Consider the following 21,279-nt stretch of genomic DNA (forward strand, 5'->3'; position numbering starts at 1 on the left):
AAAGCATACAATTTACAAAGTCCAGAAATCTTTCCTCTTGGGAAATGTTTCTTAAGTTACTTCACAAAGTGGATTCATTGTTGCTTTGAGTCCTGAATTATATATTATTTCTAGTCATGTACTCTTTTATAAGGAGAGCTGATACTTGCCCACAAACTAATACAGATGGGCATTGTCAAAAACCAAATTATCATTGTTATGTCTTATTCAATAAGTGGTACAATTTTAATCAGCCTTAGAAAACTCAGATAGATATCCAGAGAGCAGCTAAATTATAATAAAATGTGTGCAGCTCCCTACCTAATCAATCTCAAATGCTCTTTTCAGAGAAATTAAAAGGTTTGGTACTTGGCATATTTTTCAGAAATATATGAGAGACAAAAATCATTGATTCTGCCTTTTATTCTTTGGGAAACTGGCTTCCAGTAAATTTAACTATTAGCCTGCTGAGGTTTTATTTTTCTCTTATATGAAATGGATTGAGTAGTAAACTTTAGAATTAATTTTAATAATTTTAAAGCCACACACACACACACACACCAAAATGTTAAAATAATACTCTTACCCACAAAACTATCACCCTTGTATATGAAGTCATTTTCATATAATTCAATTCATAATTTTTAAGAATTTATACACTAAAACATTTTATTCTTTTTGCTGTGGGATATACACAGACTCAAAATATAATATTGCTAAGCCTCAAAAAGTCTTTGAATTATGGGAAAGTAACAGAGAGTGATGTTACACAAATAATAGCAATTTAAAGTATAATGTAATATATATCATGTAAAGAAAAAGAGTGTGTAGACTGTTCTGCAGGTTGGGAAAAGAAAACACAGTTCTCTCTTCCAGAAATGTTTTACTTTCATTGAAAAACTAGCATTTGGAATATTAGAGCAGAGCCACTCCAGTGACAGATGTTAAAGGGCATAGGTATCTTTCATGATGGTGTTGAAAAGAGGATTTTTGGAAGCCATCTCCAGATATTCTGATTCAGTAATTCTGGGCTGGGGCCCAGGAATCCATCATTTATAATATGCACCTCAGGTGATTCAGATCTAGCAGCCCTTTGAGATCATAGGAGTTGCTTTAGATTTGACATTAACAGGCTTTTATTTTTTTCCTTAATTTATGTAAGTTAACCAAGTAATCTTCAAATGATTCTCTTTTGTGTCATATTTTTCTTGCTTTTGATTACTTAGCTAGAATCTGTTTTCTGTTGCTTGTGCTTTAGGATATATATACATTTTCTTAGTCAGTGTGGCTGTTCCTTAAGACTATTGTTTAATATAAATAAACTAGAGGCTTGGTGCACAAAATTCGTGCACTCGGGGATGGAGAGGGTCCCTCAGCCCGGCCTGCATCCTCTCTCAGTCCAGGAGCCTTCAGGGAATGTCCGACTGACAGCACAGGGAGTGGGCCTAAGCCAGCAGTTGGACATCCTTAGTGCTGCTGCAGAGATGGGAGAGGCTCCTGCCACGGCCGCTGCGCTTGCTAGCCATGAGCCCGGCTTCTGGCTGAGCGGTGCTCTCTTGGAAGCGCACTGTCCACCAGGGGGCAGCTCCTGTGTTGAGTGTCTGCCCTCTGGTAGTCAGTGTGCATCATAGCGACTGGTTGTTCTGCAGTTCAGTAGATTTGCATATTAGCCTTTTATTATATAGCTAAATAAATAAATAAATATTTTGCTTATGTACATATGAATCCTTATGGATTCTTAAAAAACTCATATATAGAGTGGGACAAAAGTAGGTTTACAGTTGTGAGGGCACAAAACACCATTTATTCTTATATTATTATTTATTCATTATTGTATTATTTTCCATCTGAACAACTATAAACCTACTTTTGCCCCACCCTGTATGTAATTTGATGATATAATTAAATGAAAAAAAATGCTTTTTCATGCTACTGTTAAAATACTTTCCTCAACAAATGTTTGTTCTCTACATTTTAAATTATATAAATCTTGATTTGATCTTGAGAAGAGGAAGTTTTCTATATACTTTATTATGTCTCATATTCTAATTTTACATATCTATGTTTAGATAAAACAAAGGGTATTTCATCATTTTCCCTTTGAAATGATAGTAAGGTTCAATTTAAAAATGGAAAATAATTAATGCATGTATTTATGAAAAAATTAGGTAATATTGCAAAATAATTTCCTTTTATCATTTGAGTTCTGTACTCATACTTCAACGTACAATTTGTTCAAGACCTAAAAACAGGATTTAGTACTGTCCTCAGTCAATAAATGTTTCATGAATTACTGTGATTAGCTCTCAGTTTGATTTGCAAGATTAGTTTATACACTCCTTCAAGTACAATCAAGGCTAAAAATAGAGTGCTCTGAATGGAAGACTGGTAAACAATACACAATCTCTTCCCTCATGATTCTTACAGACAGAGAGAAATAAACTGTCTTTACTATAAAGAGTAATAAAAACACAAATAAACATGAGCTACTAAGCTAAATTATTTCTTTTGTTATATAAGTGTTGTAACACTCTCAATGCCAATTGTTATTTCTCTCAACACCATAGACCAGAGGTCATCAAACTACGGCCCGCGGGCGACATGCAAATACAAATATTGTATTTGTTCCCATTTTGTTTTTTTACTTCAAAATAAGATGTGTGCAGTGTGCATAGGAATTTGTTCAAAGTTTTTTTTTAAACTATAGTCTGGCCCTCCAATTGTCTGAGCGATAGTGAACTGGCCCCCTGTTTAAAAAGTTTGAGGACCCCTGCCATAGACTGTGGTGATTTTACACACATTTGTGTGTGTGCGCATGTGAGTGTGTGAGAGTGATTTACCCCTTCTCCATGTCTTTCTAAGAGAGTAGGAGCCTCAGGGTATTGTATCTCAGAGTGGCGATCTAATCTTATTTCTTGATCTTTGTATACCTAGTACCTAGTGCCTAGGACAGTGATGGTGAACCTTTTGAGCTCAGCGTGTCAGCATTTTGAAAAACCCTTACTTAACTCTGGTGTTGTGTCACATATAGAAATTTTTTGATATTTGCAACCATAGTAAAACAAAGACTTATATTTTTGATATTTATTTTATATATTTAAATGCCATTTAACAAAGAAAAATTAACCAAAAAAAAATGAATTTGCGTGTCACCTCTGACATGTGTGTCATAGGTTCGCCATCACTGGCCTAGGACATAGAAGGGAGTCAGTAAATACTACCTGTTAAGTGAATGAACAAGATGCTATTTTTATAGACTTATTTTAGGAAAGGCTGAATTTCCCACATGGGTATGTTGTCAAAGAAAATTGAGTTTTTATACTTAATTACTTTAGCCTCCTATAAAAATAACTACATATATTCAGTATATATGTTTATGCATATACCTAAAGTTTGGTTCATATCTCTATATATAAAAGCCTAAGCAACCAGCCGTCCAGCTGACTGACTGGTAGCTATGATGCACACTGACCACCAGGGGGAAGACACTCAACACAGGAGCTGCCGAGTGACAGCAACTTTGCAGAGTGCCCTCTCACACTTTGGAACCCTTTGGGGGATGTCAGACTGTTGGTTTTGGCCCAATCTCCACAGGCCAGGCCGAGGGACCCCACTGGTGCACAAATTCGTGCACCGGGCCTCTAGTTTATTATATAATATTATATATTTTAAATGCTTAATATATTGAAGATATTTAATAATTAAAATGCATACATTTTCATTCTTCAATTCTTCTCAATTACTCATTAATTTAATTTAGATTCATGTAAATTAGAAGTGAATTGGTAAAATGGGCTTTTGACAATAAAAGAATTACATAGACATAAGCTCTGTCATACCTAATGCTAATATCAGTGGTTACCATGTGTTGAATTATTGTTATACAATAGCAACTGTACTAAAGTCAGAGGTGCATTTTCATTAAGTAATCACTGCAACATTCGTTAGTGATTTACATACTAGGAGACTTGAAGGCTTTATGTAACATCTGGGGTCACAAACTGAGTGGCACCAAGGTGAGATTCCACCAGTCCTCTTGATACTCCACTCTTGGCACCATTGTACCTACCTTTTATAAGTGAGCTGAAAGTCAGGTCATGTAATCTTTGTACCTCCCAACAGATGGGCTAAATTCTGGATGAGAACAGTTTAATGTTCTCTTAGAAGATAGTGATCTCTGTGTCCTCTTCAAACAGAGAAGAGGTGACTTCCTTTTTTATACTTCTTTTGTGTTCTAGAGGGATTTGAGCACCCCTGCTGTTATAATTAAATCCTGCTCCTGCTTCTCAGGTTTTACAGCTCTCCAACTGCAGGAGATGAGAGTCTCTTTATAACCTTTTTCTTTTCTTTATAACCTTTGAATGAAGTCTCCCAACTCTTAGTCTTTAAATGGTGATTATTCATCCTAATTTTCCTTTCTCTTTTTCAATGCCCCAGGAGCACTCGGTAAGAGCCATCTTATTCTGTTGTTCCTATGATCTCTACTTCCGCTAAACTTCCCAAGTGCCTATTCTCCAATGCATTCTCTCCTGTCAGTATCCCAACCCAGTTCCCAGTTGGCCTAAGGCTTGAATACTGGCACTGCTACGTGATGCTCTGGGACACCCATCCTACACTCAACCACTGATTCTCTTTGCCAGTTGACTCACAGCTCCAAAATTCCAGTTTACAGTCCTCCTCATGCTAACCCACTTTTGGCTCCAATTCTTGTAGGTGGGATCCCAGGTAACTGTCTAAAAGATGAGATTTTTTATATGGAGATTTGTTATAAAATACTTTGGGAGCAGTGTCTGTGAGGGAATAAAGAGAAGAGACATGGGCAGACACACATGTGAGCTGTGTGTGATGTGGTTGTAACAGAAATCTTAGGCAATCCCACAGAAAGTGCCCCTTTAGAGATGTCTCAAGCTGAGACCTCGGGGCTTGGGTGTTGTAAATGTTTTCCTTCACTTCCTGGGTGGTTCAGGGTTCAGGATCTGGAAGAGGAGCCGCACACAAATGAAAGAGAAAAGATAAGAGATAATTTGGGAATATTGGGGGCCAGGCGGGTAAGTCCAACTCAAGAGGAAGGACTTCCATGGGTGCTCAGGCCGTACCAACCTTTTATAGTCAGAGGTAAACAGGGCAGTGGTCACCATAGTTACACAGTTCTTGTGAGTTTCACCTGTTTTGACCATAGTTACACTTCCTGCACTTCCCTCAGCCCATTAGCTTCCCAGATAAGATCCAGGGAGTGTTATAAGGTCAAGCCTAATTATGCTAAGAGGACTGAGCCCTCTAAGCTGGGACTTGTTTGTGACTTTGCCAGCAGGTCAGTCCGAGGCTCAACCCTATATCAGTTCCCCACACTTGGGTTCTTGTACCTCTGTATAAACCAATAATTGGATGTGGATTCTTGGGGGAGGGAGGGGTTGGTATAACACTGGGCAAGGCAGCTCCCTTGAGGCAAGGACAAATCCCAAGGAAGGACTCAGCTCTGGACTGTCAACTGCCAATGCTCCAGGCAGCCAGGGTTAGGAGAGTTCCAGATATAAAGAAGGCTCTGAGCGGTACAACACAGTGCCTACAACAGACCGTGGAGCTGACTGGTAAAGAAAATAAATGTGAATTAAGAAACCCAGCCTTTGGCAAGTAGAATTTGAGAAGCTAAGCAGGGTAGCCTTAGTAACATGGTTATTTTATTTTCTAGGAAAAAAAATACTGTTTCAAGCCTCTGTGCAAAGCCAAGCATCAGCCCCACCCCACTTCCTTTGATTAAGGTAATTCAAAAAGATAGATTGACTTGAGAGGGGGTATATTTTAGTGAGTATACAGAAGTTTTAACATTTAAAAAATCCATAAATATGTTCCTTTATTTAATATGTAAATAAAGGAACTCAAATAAATGTATTTTGAAAGAGTAAGTTTTAGCAGCAGAATTATTCATTTAGAAAAAAGAGTTTTTGAAAATATAAAGTCATCATAATTTGCAAGGCAGCAAAAATGGTATATAACTAATGTAACATTTGCCAGTTTAAAAATCTCAGTCAAATAAGCCTTAAGTCAAATATATATTTCAGCAGGTGTTTTAAATCAGCGATTTTCAACCTTTTTCATCTCATGGCACACATAAACTAATTACTCAAATTCTGCAGCACCCCAAAAATATATTTCTTGCCAATCTGACAAAAATAAAAGGAATATAGTATTGGCTGTTGCCATTTTTTATTTGACAATCTAAGGGAAAAGAGGTCAGTGCCCTTGATTGAATAGTCAGGTATTGCATGTTTTAAAAATTCTTGTAGAGAGAAAAGGTTTGGAGGAAGGTAAAAGAGAGTAAATGAGGGGTAAATGGTGATAGAAGGCGACTTGACTTGGGTGGTAAACACACAATACAATATACAGATGATGTGTTTTGGAATTGTTTACCTGAAACCTGAATAATTTTATTAACCATGTCACCCTAATTAATTCAATTTAAAAATGTTTGTGGCACACCAGTGTGCCTTGGTATAACAGTTGAAAATCGCTATTTTAAATATTATTTACAATACATATAACACCATTGACCAACAGCAAAATTTTTCTTTGGGAAACATGACTTTAAGGCCTCCATCTGAATCATTAGTTGAGTAATGTCAAATGTGTTTCAATGTATGATTTCAAAGATTTTGGGGATAGATTCAAATTTGTAGAGATAAGTTGAGTCACAATTTAGCTTTTTCTAAAAGTAGGGGGATGAGAGGATTAAAAGACAAACATTTAAATATTTTGGAAGGTATATTAAGTAGAGAAAGACATATGAAAATCTATATTAGGCTACCTGGGATCTATATCATAATCATTGACAGTAACTTAAGAAGATACTGTGAAAAATTCTTTCAAAATTAATTTTGCCTTAAAATTTTAAGAAAATGATTATGTGATATATAATTATAAAGTATATAGTGATTCCAAATACTGCATACTTACAAATTAATTATTCGTACTTAGAAAATCCTTCTCATTATAAATACTTACATTAACAAAATAAATAGAAAATGTCTGGAAAACTATTAGTAAACTTTAAATAACAAGTCAAAATTTAGCCATTAATGTGTTTCCTTTATGTATAACACAATGACTATTGATTTTGTTCAATTAAAATACATCAAGACTAACTTCTGTGTTTGATGAATAAATATTCTTATGACATAATAAAACATTTCTCTCTGTTTTAAAAAATACATTTTGCCTCATGAGCTGGTGGAAGGGATTAGAAACAAAAGGAAACTTTACCAGTGGCTCTTCTAAGGAAAGCTGTATGTTGTAAATCACTTACTGTGTTCCCAGCTGTCATTTCAGAACATAATTTTGTTAAACAGGAAATAACAAATCACTAGGAATGCTTTAGACAGCTGGTGGGAATACTTGGCAAAATAGTTTGTCCTTGTTAATGCCTGGCTCTTCTAGGAATTATAAATTAAATATAATTTTAAGATTGTAAGGGTTAGTAGAAATTACCTAATCCAAATGTGTTGATTTAAAAATTAAGACCAATTTTTGACTGGTTAGGTGAATTATTCAATATCCTAAATTCACTATGACTCCTTAGGTAAGTTACTCAATATCCTACACTTACTACCATTCTTAGACCAATCGAACAATCAGATACTCTGACTCCTTTTCCAGGGTATTTTACTCATGTCTCCAAATATACCTAATCAATAGCATAAGTGGCTTAATAAATGTAGAAAATATTTACTTATGGATAGAATAAAAACATAAGCCTTCATTCCCTGACAAGAAGAAGAGAGGGAAGAAGAGGAAGCAAGCAAGAAAGAAATACCTATGTCTGATTATCCTGAGAAGGAGGAGTAATGATCAATAACATTAAATTCTAAAATGCCAAATGCATTTTGTAGAAATTGTTTTCATAATTAATGAAACTTGAGAATAGCAAATTTGCTTCTTGGAATTATTTTTGGATTCATCTTTCACAACAAGCTGATGATGAGAGAGATATTTGAAATTGTAGTTCACTCTTTTTTTATTGAATTTATTGGGTGACATTGGTTAATAGAATTATATAGGTTTCAGGGGTATAATTCTATAATACATCATCTATATATTGTATTTTACATTCACTGGCCCAAGTCAAATCTCCTTACATCGCCATTTATCTCCCTTTGCTTCTCCCACCCCTTTCCCTCTGATAATCACTATACTGTGGTCTGTGTATATGAGTTTTTTTTTTTCCCTTTTGCTTAATTCCTTCATCTTTTTCATCCAGCTGCCCAACCCCCTCCCCTCTGACAGTCTATTCTCTATATCCATGAGACTATTTCTATTATTTATGCTATTTTGTTCCTTAGATTCCACATATAAGTGAGATTATATGGTTCTTCTCTTTCTCTGACTGCCTTATTTCACTAGCATAATACCCTCCAGGTACAACCATGCTATTGCAAAGGCAAGAGTTCTTTCTTTTCACAGCTGAGTAATATTCCAGGGTGTACATGTACCACAGCTTTTTTATTCACTCATCAACTAGTGGACACTTAAGCTGCTTCCAAATCTTGGCTATTGTAAATAATGCTGCAATGAACATATTGGTGCATATATTGTTTCTAGTCAGTGCTTCAGGTTTTTTTGGATATGTTCCCAGGAGTGGAATAAGAGTTCATTTTTAATTTTTGAGGTAACTCCATACTGCTTCCCACAGTGGCTGCACCAATCTGCATTCCCACCAATAGTGCACTAGGGTTCCCTTTTCTCCATATCCTTTCCAACACTTGTTGTTTATTGACTTATTGATGATAACCATTCTGACAAGTGTGAGGTAATAATATCATTGTGGTTTTCATTTCTATGGTTTTGAGTCTACCATTTAAGTTTTTTATCTATTTTGAGTTTATTATTGTGTATGGTATAAGAAGGAGGTCTAGTTTCATTTTTTTAATATATCTGTGCAATTTTCCCAGATACATTCATTGAATAAGCTATTTTTACCCCATTGTTCCTTTTTGCCTCCTTTGTCAAATATTAATTGACCATAAAGACATGAGTTTATTTTGGGGCTCTCTGTTCTGTTTCATTGATCTTTATGTCTATTTTTAAGCCAGTAGCATGATGTTTTGATTACTGTGACCTCTAGTGTGATTCCTCCAACTTTATTCTTCTTTTTCAATATTGCTATGGTTATTCAAGCTCTTTCTTTCCTAAGCATTTTCACACTTTTTTAGCCCAATGCTTGCCTCTTTCCTGGTTACAACACCTGTGGCTATGTTCTTATTTTACCCTTCTCATTACTGATTTCCTCTCCAAAGGTAGCTCACCATCCTGCAATAAAAATCATGGTGGTTAACCATAAGACAAAATAGTCCTCTTATCAGGAAACTGGAGCCTACAGATTTACAAAGCATTTAATAATTGTGAAGAACAGGAGAGATGAAGACGTTTTACACTATGACTCTCTAATAAGTGCTCTTCTAACTAGAATTCCTCTTTGCAATTGCTAGGAAATAACTAGGTTTAAAAAGGAAAATATGCAGAAACACTATAATGTGTAATATTTCCTGAAGGTTGTTTCTTTAACTCTGAAAAGAAGCTTTAGTCAAAAGTTGAAACAGGCAAATATTACATTATATGTTTAGTGCTTCCTTCTACTGCAGATGTTAGAAAGCCTAGCTTACTTCTCTAATATAGATGCTCGTTTTATTTGGAGTCACTATGCCAGAAAATAGTTTTGTACTGTGGTGCTAAAAGATTTTGGGTACATTGATTTGCATATAACCCAAGGCTGCAAATATCCCATGAGAGCAACCTTTAACCAAAGCAGTGGTTTTTGCTCTCTCTATTCTCTATCACTATGAAGCTCAATGAGGATGAATATTGCCCACATCTAACCTGAAGGTAATCTGCAGAGTCAAAATAATTCTCTTTCTTCAATGAACACACATAACAATGTTCAAGCTTCATGTTTATAACATAGGTTTTAAATCAGTTAATGTTGGTTTCAATGCTAACATCAGGGATACTTACTATTGATCACTGTTGTTTTGATGGCAACTAGACCCATGGTCAGCAAACCTCGGCTCGCAAGCCACACGCGGCTCTTTGGCCCCTTCAGTGTGGCTCTTCCACAAAATACCATGTGCGGACACACATACAGTGCAATTGAGACTCCGTGGCCCATGCGCAGAAGTCGGTATTTTGTGGAAGAGCCAGTATTTTGTGGAAGAGCCACATTGAAGGGGCCAAAGAGCCGCATGTGGTTCACAAGCCGCGGTTTGCCCAGCTGCAGTTTGCTGACCACTGAACTAGACCATGTAGCAACTTTCTGATCTATATATATAAAAGCCTAAGCGACCGTTGCAACCAAAACAACCGAACGGATGACCGAACAGGCTGCGTGGGGCGACCAGGCCAACAGGGGGGTTAGTGAGGGACGACCAAATGACTAAACAGCAGGCTGCTACGATGGCGGTGCCCACAGCCACAAGATGGTGGCGTCCAGTCCCCTCAGCCATACCAGGGTGCAGGCACAGCCAGGCTGCACCGCATGCCTGCCTCCAGAGTCCCCCAGTCCCCTTAGCCCCCCAGCCGCCCAGGGCCAGCCCGAGGCTCAGGTAACCAGGGCCGGCCAAGGCTTGCACTGCCAGCAGTGGCAGCAGCAGAGGTGTGATGGGGCGTCACCTTCCCCTGATCGCCGGGTCGCCTCCTGTCCCTGAGGGCTCCCGGACTGTGAGAGGGGGCAGGCCACGCTGAGGGACCGCCCTCCAGTGCATGACTTTTCATGCACCGGGCCTCTAGTCTACACTAATAAAAGAGAAACATGGTAATTAGCGTACGACCGCTACCCTTCCCATTGGCTAATCAGTGAGTATATGCAAATTAACTGTCAGCCAAGTTGGTGGCCAGCAGCCAGGCAGCTGAAAGCGAACATGAGGCTTGCTTGCTTCAGTGAAGGAGGACTCCAACATTCCCCGCCTGCGCTGCCAGCCTCCGAGCTGGCAGTTTGAAACTTTGTAACAAATATAGAAGCTAAACAAAACCACAGGGATCTCAGAGCTGGAGTTATACATTGTTTCGATTATAGAACGCAAACAAACCAGCAGCGGAAACCTCAGAGCTAGAGCCAGAGCTAAAGCTGGCCCAGGATAAAAAAAATAAATAAAAATAAAAAAAGGAGCGGTTGGGAACTTCAGTCAATCGCCAGCCTTAAGGCAGCCCTCAGCCCCTCACCCAGACTGGCCAGGCACCCCAGTGGGGACCCCCACCCTGAAGGGTGTGGGACCAGCTGCAAACAGCCATCATCCCCTCATCCAGGCTGGCCAGGCACCCCAGTGGGGACCCCCACCCTGATCCAGGACACCCTTCAGGGCAAACCAGCGGGCCCCCAGGCCTCTATCCTATATAGTAAAAGGGTAATATGCCTCCCAGCACCGGATCAGGGGAGCAGCGAGGCCTCCTGGCACCGAATCAGCGTGACAGGGGGCAGCGCCCAAACCCCCTGATCGCCCTGCGACTCTGTGTGTGACAGGGTGCAGTGTCCCAACCCCCTGATCGGCCCTGCTCTGTGTGTGACAGGGTGTGGTGCCCCAACGCCCCCCCCCCCCAGGCCCTGCTCAGTGTGTGACAGGGTAGAGCCATAACCTCCCCATCGATCGGCCCTGCCCTGAGTGTGACAGTGGCGGCTCCCCAACCCCCTGATCGGCCCTGCTCTGTGGGTGATAGAGGGTGGTGCCCCAACCCCCCTCCCCCCTGACGGGCCCTGCTCTGTGTGTGATGGCGTAGAGCCATTACCTCCCCATTGGCCCTGCCCTGAGTGTGACAGTGGTGGCGCCCCAACCCCCTGATCCACCCTGCTCTGCGTGTGACAGGGGGCGGTGCCCTAACTCCCCTATCGGCCCTACTCTGTGAGAGACAGGGGGGAGCTCCTCAACCCCCTGATGGGCCCTGCTCTGTGAGTGACAGAGGGGAGCTTCCAAACCCCCTGATGGGCCCTGCTCTGTGCATGACAGGGGGGAGCTCCCCAACCCCCTGATGGGCCCTGCTTTGTGCATGACAGGGGGCAGCACCCAATCCCCTGATTGGCCCTGCTCTGTGCGTGACGGGGTGGCACCACAACCTCCCCATTGACCCTGCCTTGTGTGTGACAGGGGGCGGTGCCCCAACCCCCCAATCGGCCCTACCCTGAGCGTGACTGAGGGTGGCATCACAACCTTCCGATCCCCCCTGCTCTGTGCATGACAGGGGGCGGTGCCCCAACTCCCCAATCGGCCCTGCTCTGAGCCTGACCAGGGGCTGCACCTAGGGATTGGGCCTGCCCTCTGCCACCCGGAAGCAGGCCTAAGCCAGCAGGTCATTATCTCCCGAGGGGTCCCAGACTGCGAGAGGGCACAGACCGGGCTACGGAACCCCCTCCCTTTCCCCCCCGAATGCACAAATTTTTGTGCACCGGGCCTCTAGTGTATAGATAAAAAAGGACATGGGAATTCACATATGAAGTGAATCATTTAATGTGCATGATTTGAACATTGCTTCAAAACTTTTAGGTTGTCATAATGGTATATTTAAGAAAATATAATTCTGAATGTATTAATTTACCAGACGTTTTTAATTGATTGTTTTAAATTACCTTTGGGTATACTGGACAGGAGACACGAATTCTAATTCCAGTTTACCATTAACTACTTACAGTAGCTTGAGCAGTTTATTTAACCTCCAGGGGTTCAATTTTTCTATTATAAAATGAAATAGGTTGGACGGATCAGTGGTTTTCAATTGTGTTCTGAGACTCGTGGGGGTTAGTAGTGCCCTCAGGGGCTGGTAGAGAGGGAGAGTGGCTAAGACCCCGAACAGGGCAGGGTCCCGGGCCTTTCTTCCCTTGCTCAGTCAGAGCACATCGCTCTGTGCTGCTTTATGTGTTACACACCCTGGGGAAATGTTTGTGTAAGTGTTTCTTAATTAAAATCAACAAACAAGTATTTTAAAATGACTGGACCAAATTGTCTAATGTCTAAGACAGCTTTGAGCAACAAAAGATGTAAAATTCTATGAGCTTTCTAATGTGTTAAAAAAAAACTGAGTCTAATAAAAGGAACTATATATTAACCTTAAGTGAAATATTTTGGAAAAAGCCTGATGGGGAGGAAAAAGTGATTATTTTTGGTTCATCCTGTGCTTGCATTTTCATTATTATTTGACTTTTAGACCAAAAATATAATTGTCCCTAACATCTAAACTATCTGTATCAGAATTGTATTCATATTCTGGCATCTTTCTGTTTGTGATAGTCTCTCAGAAAATTATTATTTTGTATTTTTAAGTATTATGTGTCTTGGAGATAGAACTTTGAGTAATAGACTAAATCCCCAGTTGTTAAATTGAAATTTTATGGAAAACACTATTCAAGACAGAAAAAATGTGTTTGAGCAGTTTGATAGCAAATGAGTTATTTTCCCATGGTAGCTATATTATTAATAAAGAATAAAATTCTAGTACTGGTAGCCTAAGTGCCTTTATTCTAATTTTAGAACCTGTCTTAAAAAAAAAACCAAAAAGCTATTAAAGATAGGACTCTTTGGAAAGAATCACAAATAATTTATGAAAGTAGGGCATGCAATAAAGAGAACTAAAATACAAGGACTAACTTGTTAATAGAGATTGTAGATAGAAAATAGCATAGTGAACAAAGAGCTGAGATATTTTGAAGAATGTAATATGAATATTTATCATAGATTGACTAGAATACAGGAAAGAAAGCTAGTGGGAATTGGCCTTACTGTTCTTCATCTAGAATAAGCACTAAAATACTACCTTGACTAAATTTCTTAAAAGTTTTATTTCCTTCACATAGTGTTGTAAAAGGTATTGACACTATGAATATTTATACATTAAGAATATCTACATTTAACATGTGGCTTTTATAGTTTCTTTATTATATTTTTTCATGTTCCAGATATTGTGTTTTTCTAAAACAGTTCTGCCTTGAATGTATTCTTCAATCTAACATGCATTTTCATTGCCTTATTTCAAAATATGTTCAATGAAACTCAGCATTTATAACTTTTCACAGAAATTATTTTTAAATATTCCATTACCTTTCTGTCAGAATAATACATATTATTTCATGTTAGATTTATAGCACCAAGACAAATTATTTCTCTAGGTGACAAAAATCATATTAACATAACATAGTTTGATTTGTTTTTAAGATTAAAGAGTACTATATTTATATCTAATTCTAAATATCATTATACCCAGTATTTTCAATTTTTGTATCAGTGGGCAATTTTATAAGTCTGTATAGATTTAAAATAATACTTAAGATAGCATTAAAAAAAGACCATAAGACAAAAGACAGAGTGCTTTATTCTTATGAATACTGAATTCAAAATAAATTTTACTACAATTTTTAAAAAATTGTATTAAAGAAAACAAATTATTATTCTTCCTATGATCATACAAGTAATGAATCAGAAAATGACACGATTTTAAAATTTTATTAGTTTTATTTTTTTCAGTGTGTATCTAAATTTTCAGGACTCTAAAATTAAGCTTTACATAGGATATGTTTGGCAGGAATTTTTTGCTTATTTATGTGGATTTTTTTAAAATTTTATTATATTTTTTCCAAATAATTGGGTTTTTTGTTGTTATTGTTTTTAATCCTCACCTAAGGATATGTTTTTTCTCTGTATTGATTAAGATATTACATATGTGTCCTTATCCCCCCATTTCCCCCCCACCCCTCCCCCACTCATGCCCTCACCCCCCTGTTGTCGGTGTCCATTGGTTAGACCTATATGGATGCATACAAGTCCTTTGGTTGATCTCTCCCCCTTACCCCCACCCTCCCCTACCTTCCCTCTGAGGTTTGACGGTCTGATGGATGCTTCCCTGTCTCTGGATCTGATCTGTTTTTGTTCATCAGTTTATGTTGTTCATTATATGTTTTTATTGATTTTTAGAGAAAGCAAGAGAGAGAGAGAGAGAGAGAGAGAGAGAGAGAGAGAGAAACATCCACGTGGGTGAGAAATATCAATTGGTTGTCTCCTATAGGTGCCCCAGGGATGGAATCAGAAACCTAGGTATGGACCCTGACTGGGAATCGAACCCACAACCTTTTTGCTGTAGGGGACCATGTTCCAACCAACTGAGCCACATGGTCAGGGCAATATATTTTATTAATATAAGACCATTCCCATTAAGTTTTCATTTGCTAAGACAATTTTTATAAATGTGTGTTGAATTTTCTGCATTTGAGATGACCAAACCATTTTTTTTTTCTTTAATATATTTTCTTGTCTTCAAGCATAATTCTATTTCTGGGGGCAGGAACTACTAGCTTATAATAGACCATATTTTTAAGACATTTTAGGATTTAATTACTTTTTTTCAAATGTTATTTTTTATTGATTTTAGAGAGAGAGGAAAAGAGAGGGATAGAGAGATAGAAACATCAATAAGAGAGAAACACGGATCTGCTACCTCCTGCATGCCCCCTAATGGGGATTGAGTCCACAACGTGGACATGTGCCCTGACTAGGAATCAGCCTGCAACCTCTTGGCTCATGGGTCTATGCTCAACTGCTGAGCCACACTGGCCAGGCTAAGATTCATTTACTTAAAAGTTATCTTTTCAATTTTATTTTTTTATCTTAAGTGACATTGTCTGAGTTCACATTCCTTATTTTGCGCTTGCCAGGTTTGGGTAACTTGGTTTCACTAGTCTCAAAAATAAATTGGGGCCCTAACCAGTTTTGCTCAGTGGATAGAGCATCGGCCAGCAGACTCAAGGGTCCCAGGTTCGATTCCGGTCAAGGACATGTACCTTGGTTGCAGGCACATCCCCAATGGGGAGTATGCAGGAGGCAGCTGATCGATGTTTCTCTCTCATCCATGTTTCTAACTCTCTATCCCTCTCCCTTCCTCTCTGTAAAAATTCAATAAAATATATTTAAAAAAATAAATTGGGTAGTTTCCTCTGTTTTCCTATTTTTTGCACCCTATGGCATAAGAGGGGAATTATAGATTTGGAAGTAATTTTAATTCAGTCTATGTAAGCCTACTGTCAAGCTCTCTCTTTTGGTGCATTTTGAGGTGTATATTTGTTTAATAACATTTTCTATTTTTTCTTGATCAATTTTCCTAACTTCTATGTTCTGAAATGTGTTCACTTGATCTAAGTTTGTGTCTTGTAATTGGCATGTTGCTAGCGTCTATTCCCCCTCTTCTTTCTTCTTTATTTTCCTAGTCTGATCATCTTTATCTTCTAGTGAGGAGCTTAAGTTGTTCATGCAAAGAAAATAAATAATATAAAAATGGATAATTCTGACTCAGTTGCTGTACTTTCTGCAAGTTATACATTAACCTCATCAGATCTAGACTGGTATGCCTAGAGATAATGACTACTATTAATTAGTGGTAATTGTGTGTCACAAGTTAAGCATGTTTCAATCATTACTGTACTAAATGCTCAAAATAAGCTTATGAAGTAGGTGTTATTGGCACTTTACATAGGAAGGCAACCAAGGCTTAGGGAATTTAAATAAGTTACTTAGAGAAATAAAGTAGATGAATAGATGTGGCTCCAAGATTTCCACCTCCCAGGATGCCATGCCCTATAAACTCTCCTCCTGCTGAGTGTAAGACCTGGGAACGCAATGGGATATCACTGCCATGGTTATCCTATATTTTCTTGAAATATAGATTTTACAGATTTAACTAGGTCCCCGAATCACTTGACTTTGATTTATCAAATGCCAGATTATCCTGGGTGGGCCTGACCTAATCAGATGGGCCCTTAAAAGAGACAAGTTGCAGCAGCAGATCCTCTCCTGGTGGACTTGTAGAAGCAAATGGCCAGCCTAGGAGAAGAGGAGGCACATGCCGAGGACCTAAACACAGCCTCTGGGTGCTGAATGCTGCCCATGTCTGACAGTTAGCAAGATTGTGAACTCTTCAGTTTTATTGCTAAAGTTAAATTTGAGTTACATTTCCCATTTAATTTAATTTTCTCTAAGTTGTATAGATACAATGAAATTTTGCTGACAACCGTTGACTTTAGAAAAGAACCCCAAGCCTCAGGTGCGATCACTGGTTTCAGCCTGGTGAGACTCTAAGGCAAGGACCCAAACAGCCCGTACCTGGACAGTGACCCGGGAAACTATGAAATAGCAAATGTGCGTTGTTTAACGCTGCTTGATTTGTGGTAATTTGTATGGAGCAAGAGAAAATTAGAACATCAAACATGTCTATAAATTTCATAAGCAACAAAATAGGGCTTAAATTTCATCTCTCTAACTTCAAAATTAATAGTCAGAATTAGTCTATCCTACTTACCTCAGTATATTTGTCACCGATTACAGGAATTTAAAACATCTGGGTGTTGAAAACTAAGCACTATGTAGTTCATCCCAATGTACTTACCAAACCTTACTGCTTTGTCTTCTGTGTCTCTGGCTGGGTAGTTTACTGTTCTAGAACTGGATCATCTTCTATCATCGTTGTCTTCCCTGTCTCCCTCTTACCTGCATGTTTTCAAACTATGATAAGTGTTTTACCCAAATTTGGCAAGAAGAGTAACGTCCACTTTATATTAAGGGGTAGATATGATGTGGCTCCAACTTTATAAATTATGCAAACTTTTATTCATTTAGTAAACATATTTTAAATGCACCCCTCAGTAAACTAGCTCAAAATATAATCTAATTATTTAATTCCAAACTAATGTGATTTAAAAATAGTATTTTAGCTTTAAGTATTACTTAAAATTACTGGAATTAATTAAGTTTACAATGCTGAATGGGAAAGTGCTTTGCACTAAGAATGTCTACATTCAGAAGAATGCTTCTGAATCAAGTAAGCAACCAATGAATAGACATACTTGAACTCTGGGTTATTTCTAGTCAATATTCATTTCTAGTCCTTTCAACATTTATATTTTCTAATGTTTAACATTAGAAACAAATACATTTCCTTCATCTTTTTACGTCTCCTTTTTATTCCATCATATTTGGAAATCACTGCTCTAGTATCTGACGCGATAATGATAATTATACCATTAAATTGATGATAATTTCTACTAATTATTAAATCATCAAGAATACCAGTAATTATTAGATTTTAAGGAATATTTAACTTTAAAAGTGAAGAAATTTGATTGGCTTTTTGAATCACTAAATTTGTTTCAAATTATTATTGAGATGTTAAAATAAAAACCAGCAGTAAACTCATGCTTTTGTCTTTTACTGAAATGATTCATATCTCTTAGAAAGTGAATTGTCAGAACACAACTAAAGGGTAGCTCAACTTGTTCCACAGATTTTATATATGTGTCATCTGGACTACTCTGCCCTAATGTCCATCACTAAATTAGGTAGTTACCTCCCATTCACCACAGCACACACTTTACTTGCCTATAGTAGAATCGCTTCCAGTTTAAATAGAAGATTTATAAAACAAAATCAAATCATTACGTTCAGTTTTTATGTAAGTCCTCTTTTAGTGCTCACAAAGAAGGAAAGGAAAATAAAACAATAAGCCATATACAATCCAAGAAATCTTTGGGGCTGTTACACACTCATTGCAAAAGTTAACAATGTAGAGTGAAAATGCATAAAAAAATTGCTCCTAAAACTCAGCAAACCTTGGGAACTATTAATGAGTATTCTGAGTGGAAAGTGAACACGTGTCAGGAAGAAAGCCCAGTGTTGACAGTGTGGTGGCTCGCATCCCTCTGCTTTTCAGCTGTTCACAGGCATAGAAAATCACTCGGCCCTGTTAAACCAAAGTGGGATGCTAAGTGGCAACTTTTCATGCATTTGAATTATTATAACTTAAATGTACATACATGGAACATGAATTTTTGTATTTCTCTGGTTATTGTAATATTTGAAATACATTTGTTATCCATCTCTAGCAAACACATAGAATCCTTTTGTAATCTGTTTTGGGTACTAACTGCAGCTTTTACATTATTTTTCCTATCAGATTCATTCATTTTCATTTGTTCAACAAACATATTAAGTATCTGTGGGGTACCGGAATTCTCCAACATGCTGGGATCTATTAAACTAAACACCTTCACTCATCTCAGGGAACTTCTGCTCCACATGTATGTGCATATAGCTTTGTGAACATCTTAACTCTATTCACAAAAGAAGGGACTGAGTTGGCCTAATCTATACAACTCTGTCCAATAGAAATGTAATGAGAGCTCTACATACTTCAAGCTTTTTATCAGTCACATTAAAATAAAGTTAAAGAAAACGGGTGAAGTTAATTTTAAAGTGTTTTTGCTTAACTCTTTATTACCATTACAGCATGTAAGTAATGATTGTTAGTGAAATACTTTATATTATTTTTACACTAAATCTTCAAAATCCAATCTGCATTTTATACTTGCAGCACATCTCAGTTGGAACCAGTCACGTATCAATACCCTATAGCCACATGCGGCTAGTGGCTACTGATTTAAACAGTGACGATCGAGATAACAGCTAACATTGATTTTAATAGTTTTATAATACTAAATCTAGAATCTTTAAATGTTAGAGCCCAAATCCTGCTGTTTTGTCAAAGAATAAAAAATATTATTTTAAAATATTTTAATATATAAATTATTACTCCACAGTAATTTTAGATTCTTTTGTTTGTTTTCTAAATCCTGGGAAAGCAAAATTTTACTTTTAGTATTTTGAATATTATTTTTCTAAATAATATGAAAGGTTTTATAATTTCAAATCAACCAACATTACTGATTTACCTAGGTTAATTATTTGTAGCTAATGCCACAAAGCTGACAGAAGGTTCATTTGTCGTAGTTGTATTTCTTTCAACTTGTGAACTATTTGCTGAATTATGTATTTAGCTTAGTTTAAATTGCTACCATCATATTACTAATACACTATTTTTATATTAGGACATTTAACAAAGTCAATAGTTCTGCATTGTGAGCATAATTCATAAATAGTTTAATATCTTATATAGACTTTATTGATATGTTGCAAATATTTATTGAATTACTACATACTAATGAATACTATTTATAAAGTTTTTAAACTGTGGTAAGAGTAACTTTAGATACGTATTGACATTCTATAAAATTTGTAAAAAGTATAAATTGTCTAAGAAATCAATATAGCCAGGAGTAATATCTGGATTTTAGGCTTTATAGTAAAACACACCTGAAGGTTTTATAATTTTTACATTACTCCCTTAGAGCTACCAGTGTGTATGCCTGTCAGGTTGGGAAGGAAATTTTCATGAACAAGAATCCAATGACTGAAAAATGAATCCTTGTGAGAACAAGTCCACTTGTACTGACCTTTACAGAAGCTATCGGTGAGTAATATATTTATCGTTTTCTTCATGAAATTCCTTGGAGTGCTCAATGTCCTTGAGTTGCATCCAGACGTTATTTCCACATTATATCCATTTAATTAAAATAACTATTCCAAGATGAAAACCATTTACTGACAAAAATAGTGTCACATTCATTTGAAATTTATGTATACCAAATTTCAAGTTAAAACAGTAATAATCACATTAAAACACAGAGTAAAATGGTGGTTACCAGTGGAAGGATTGGAGGCATAGGAAAGATGTATATAAGGGTACAAACTTGCAAAGAGTACATATATAAGCCCTGGAGTTCTAGTGTACAGTATAGTGACTATTGACAAAAATATTACAAGCATCCAACTTGTTAAAAGATTAGATCCGTGGTTCCCAACATGGGGCACATGCCCCACAGGGGGGGGCCATTTGATTTTTAAGGGGATAATTTGAGAATGAGTTATTAATAGAGATTTTTTGCATTTCTTATAGTTGTAGGAGACTCATGTACAATATATAAATATATATTGTGACATACTTATGCATTGCAATTCTGTATTATATGTTTTGAAACTTTATTTGCTATTTTTTAATATCACTTCGTATTATTATTATTTTTTAACAATTTCTTAGTAATTTCTTCCTCAGTACTTCAACTGTCCTTTCATTCTTTTATGTTTCTCTTTCATGAATGTCATGGTCTTTAGAAGCTTGTTTAGACCAAGTTAATGGTCTTTTAGGCTTCCTCCATGTAAATAGGAGTTCACTTTTTGAATAATAAGAATTATGTCATAGGGGGGCATCAGGATTTTAGAAATGCTTAGATGGGGCATGGCCAAAAAAAAAAAAGGTTGGGAACTACTGGATTAGATCTTAATTATTCTTACCACACAAAAGAAATTATTATTATGTGACATGATAGAGGGGCTAACTATGTTACTATGTTATAATGACAAACATGTTACAATATATAAAATGTATCAAATAAACATA

At 37.2% G+C, this 21,279-nt stretch overlaps 1 protein-coding gene across 1 annotated transcript in view; it reads left to right on the top strand.

Moving 5' to 3' along the window:
- Positions 1-21,279, top strand: part of EYS (eyes shut homolog) — a 1,239,289-nt gene that overhangs the window by 323,478 nt on the left and 894,532 nt on the right. Inside the window, 1 exon segment of the mRNA XM_070419099.1 lies at positions 20,171-20,292. Within this exon segment, the coding sequence (XP_070275200.1) occupies positions 20,171-20,292 (122 nt within the window).

This window comes from Myotis yumanensis, unplaced genomic scaffold (genome assembly GCF_028538775.1).
Source record: "Myotis yumanensis isolate MYYU_CA2020_CCGP unplaced genomic scaffold, mMyoYum1.0.hap1 SCAF_6, whole genome shotgun sequence".
NCBI lineage: Eukaryota > Metazoa > Chordata > Mammalia > Chiroptera > Vespertilionidae > Myotis > Myotis yumanensis.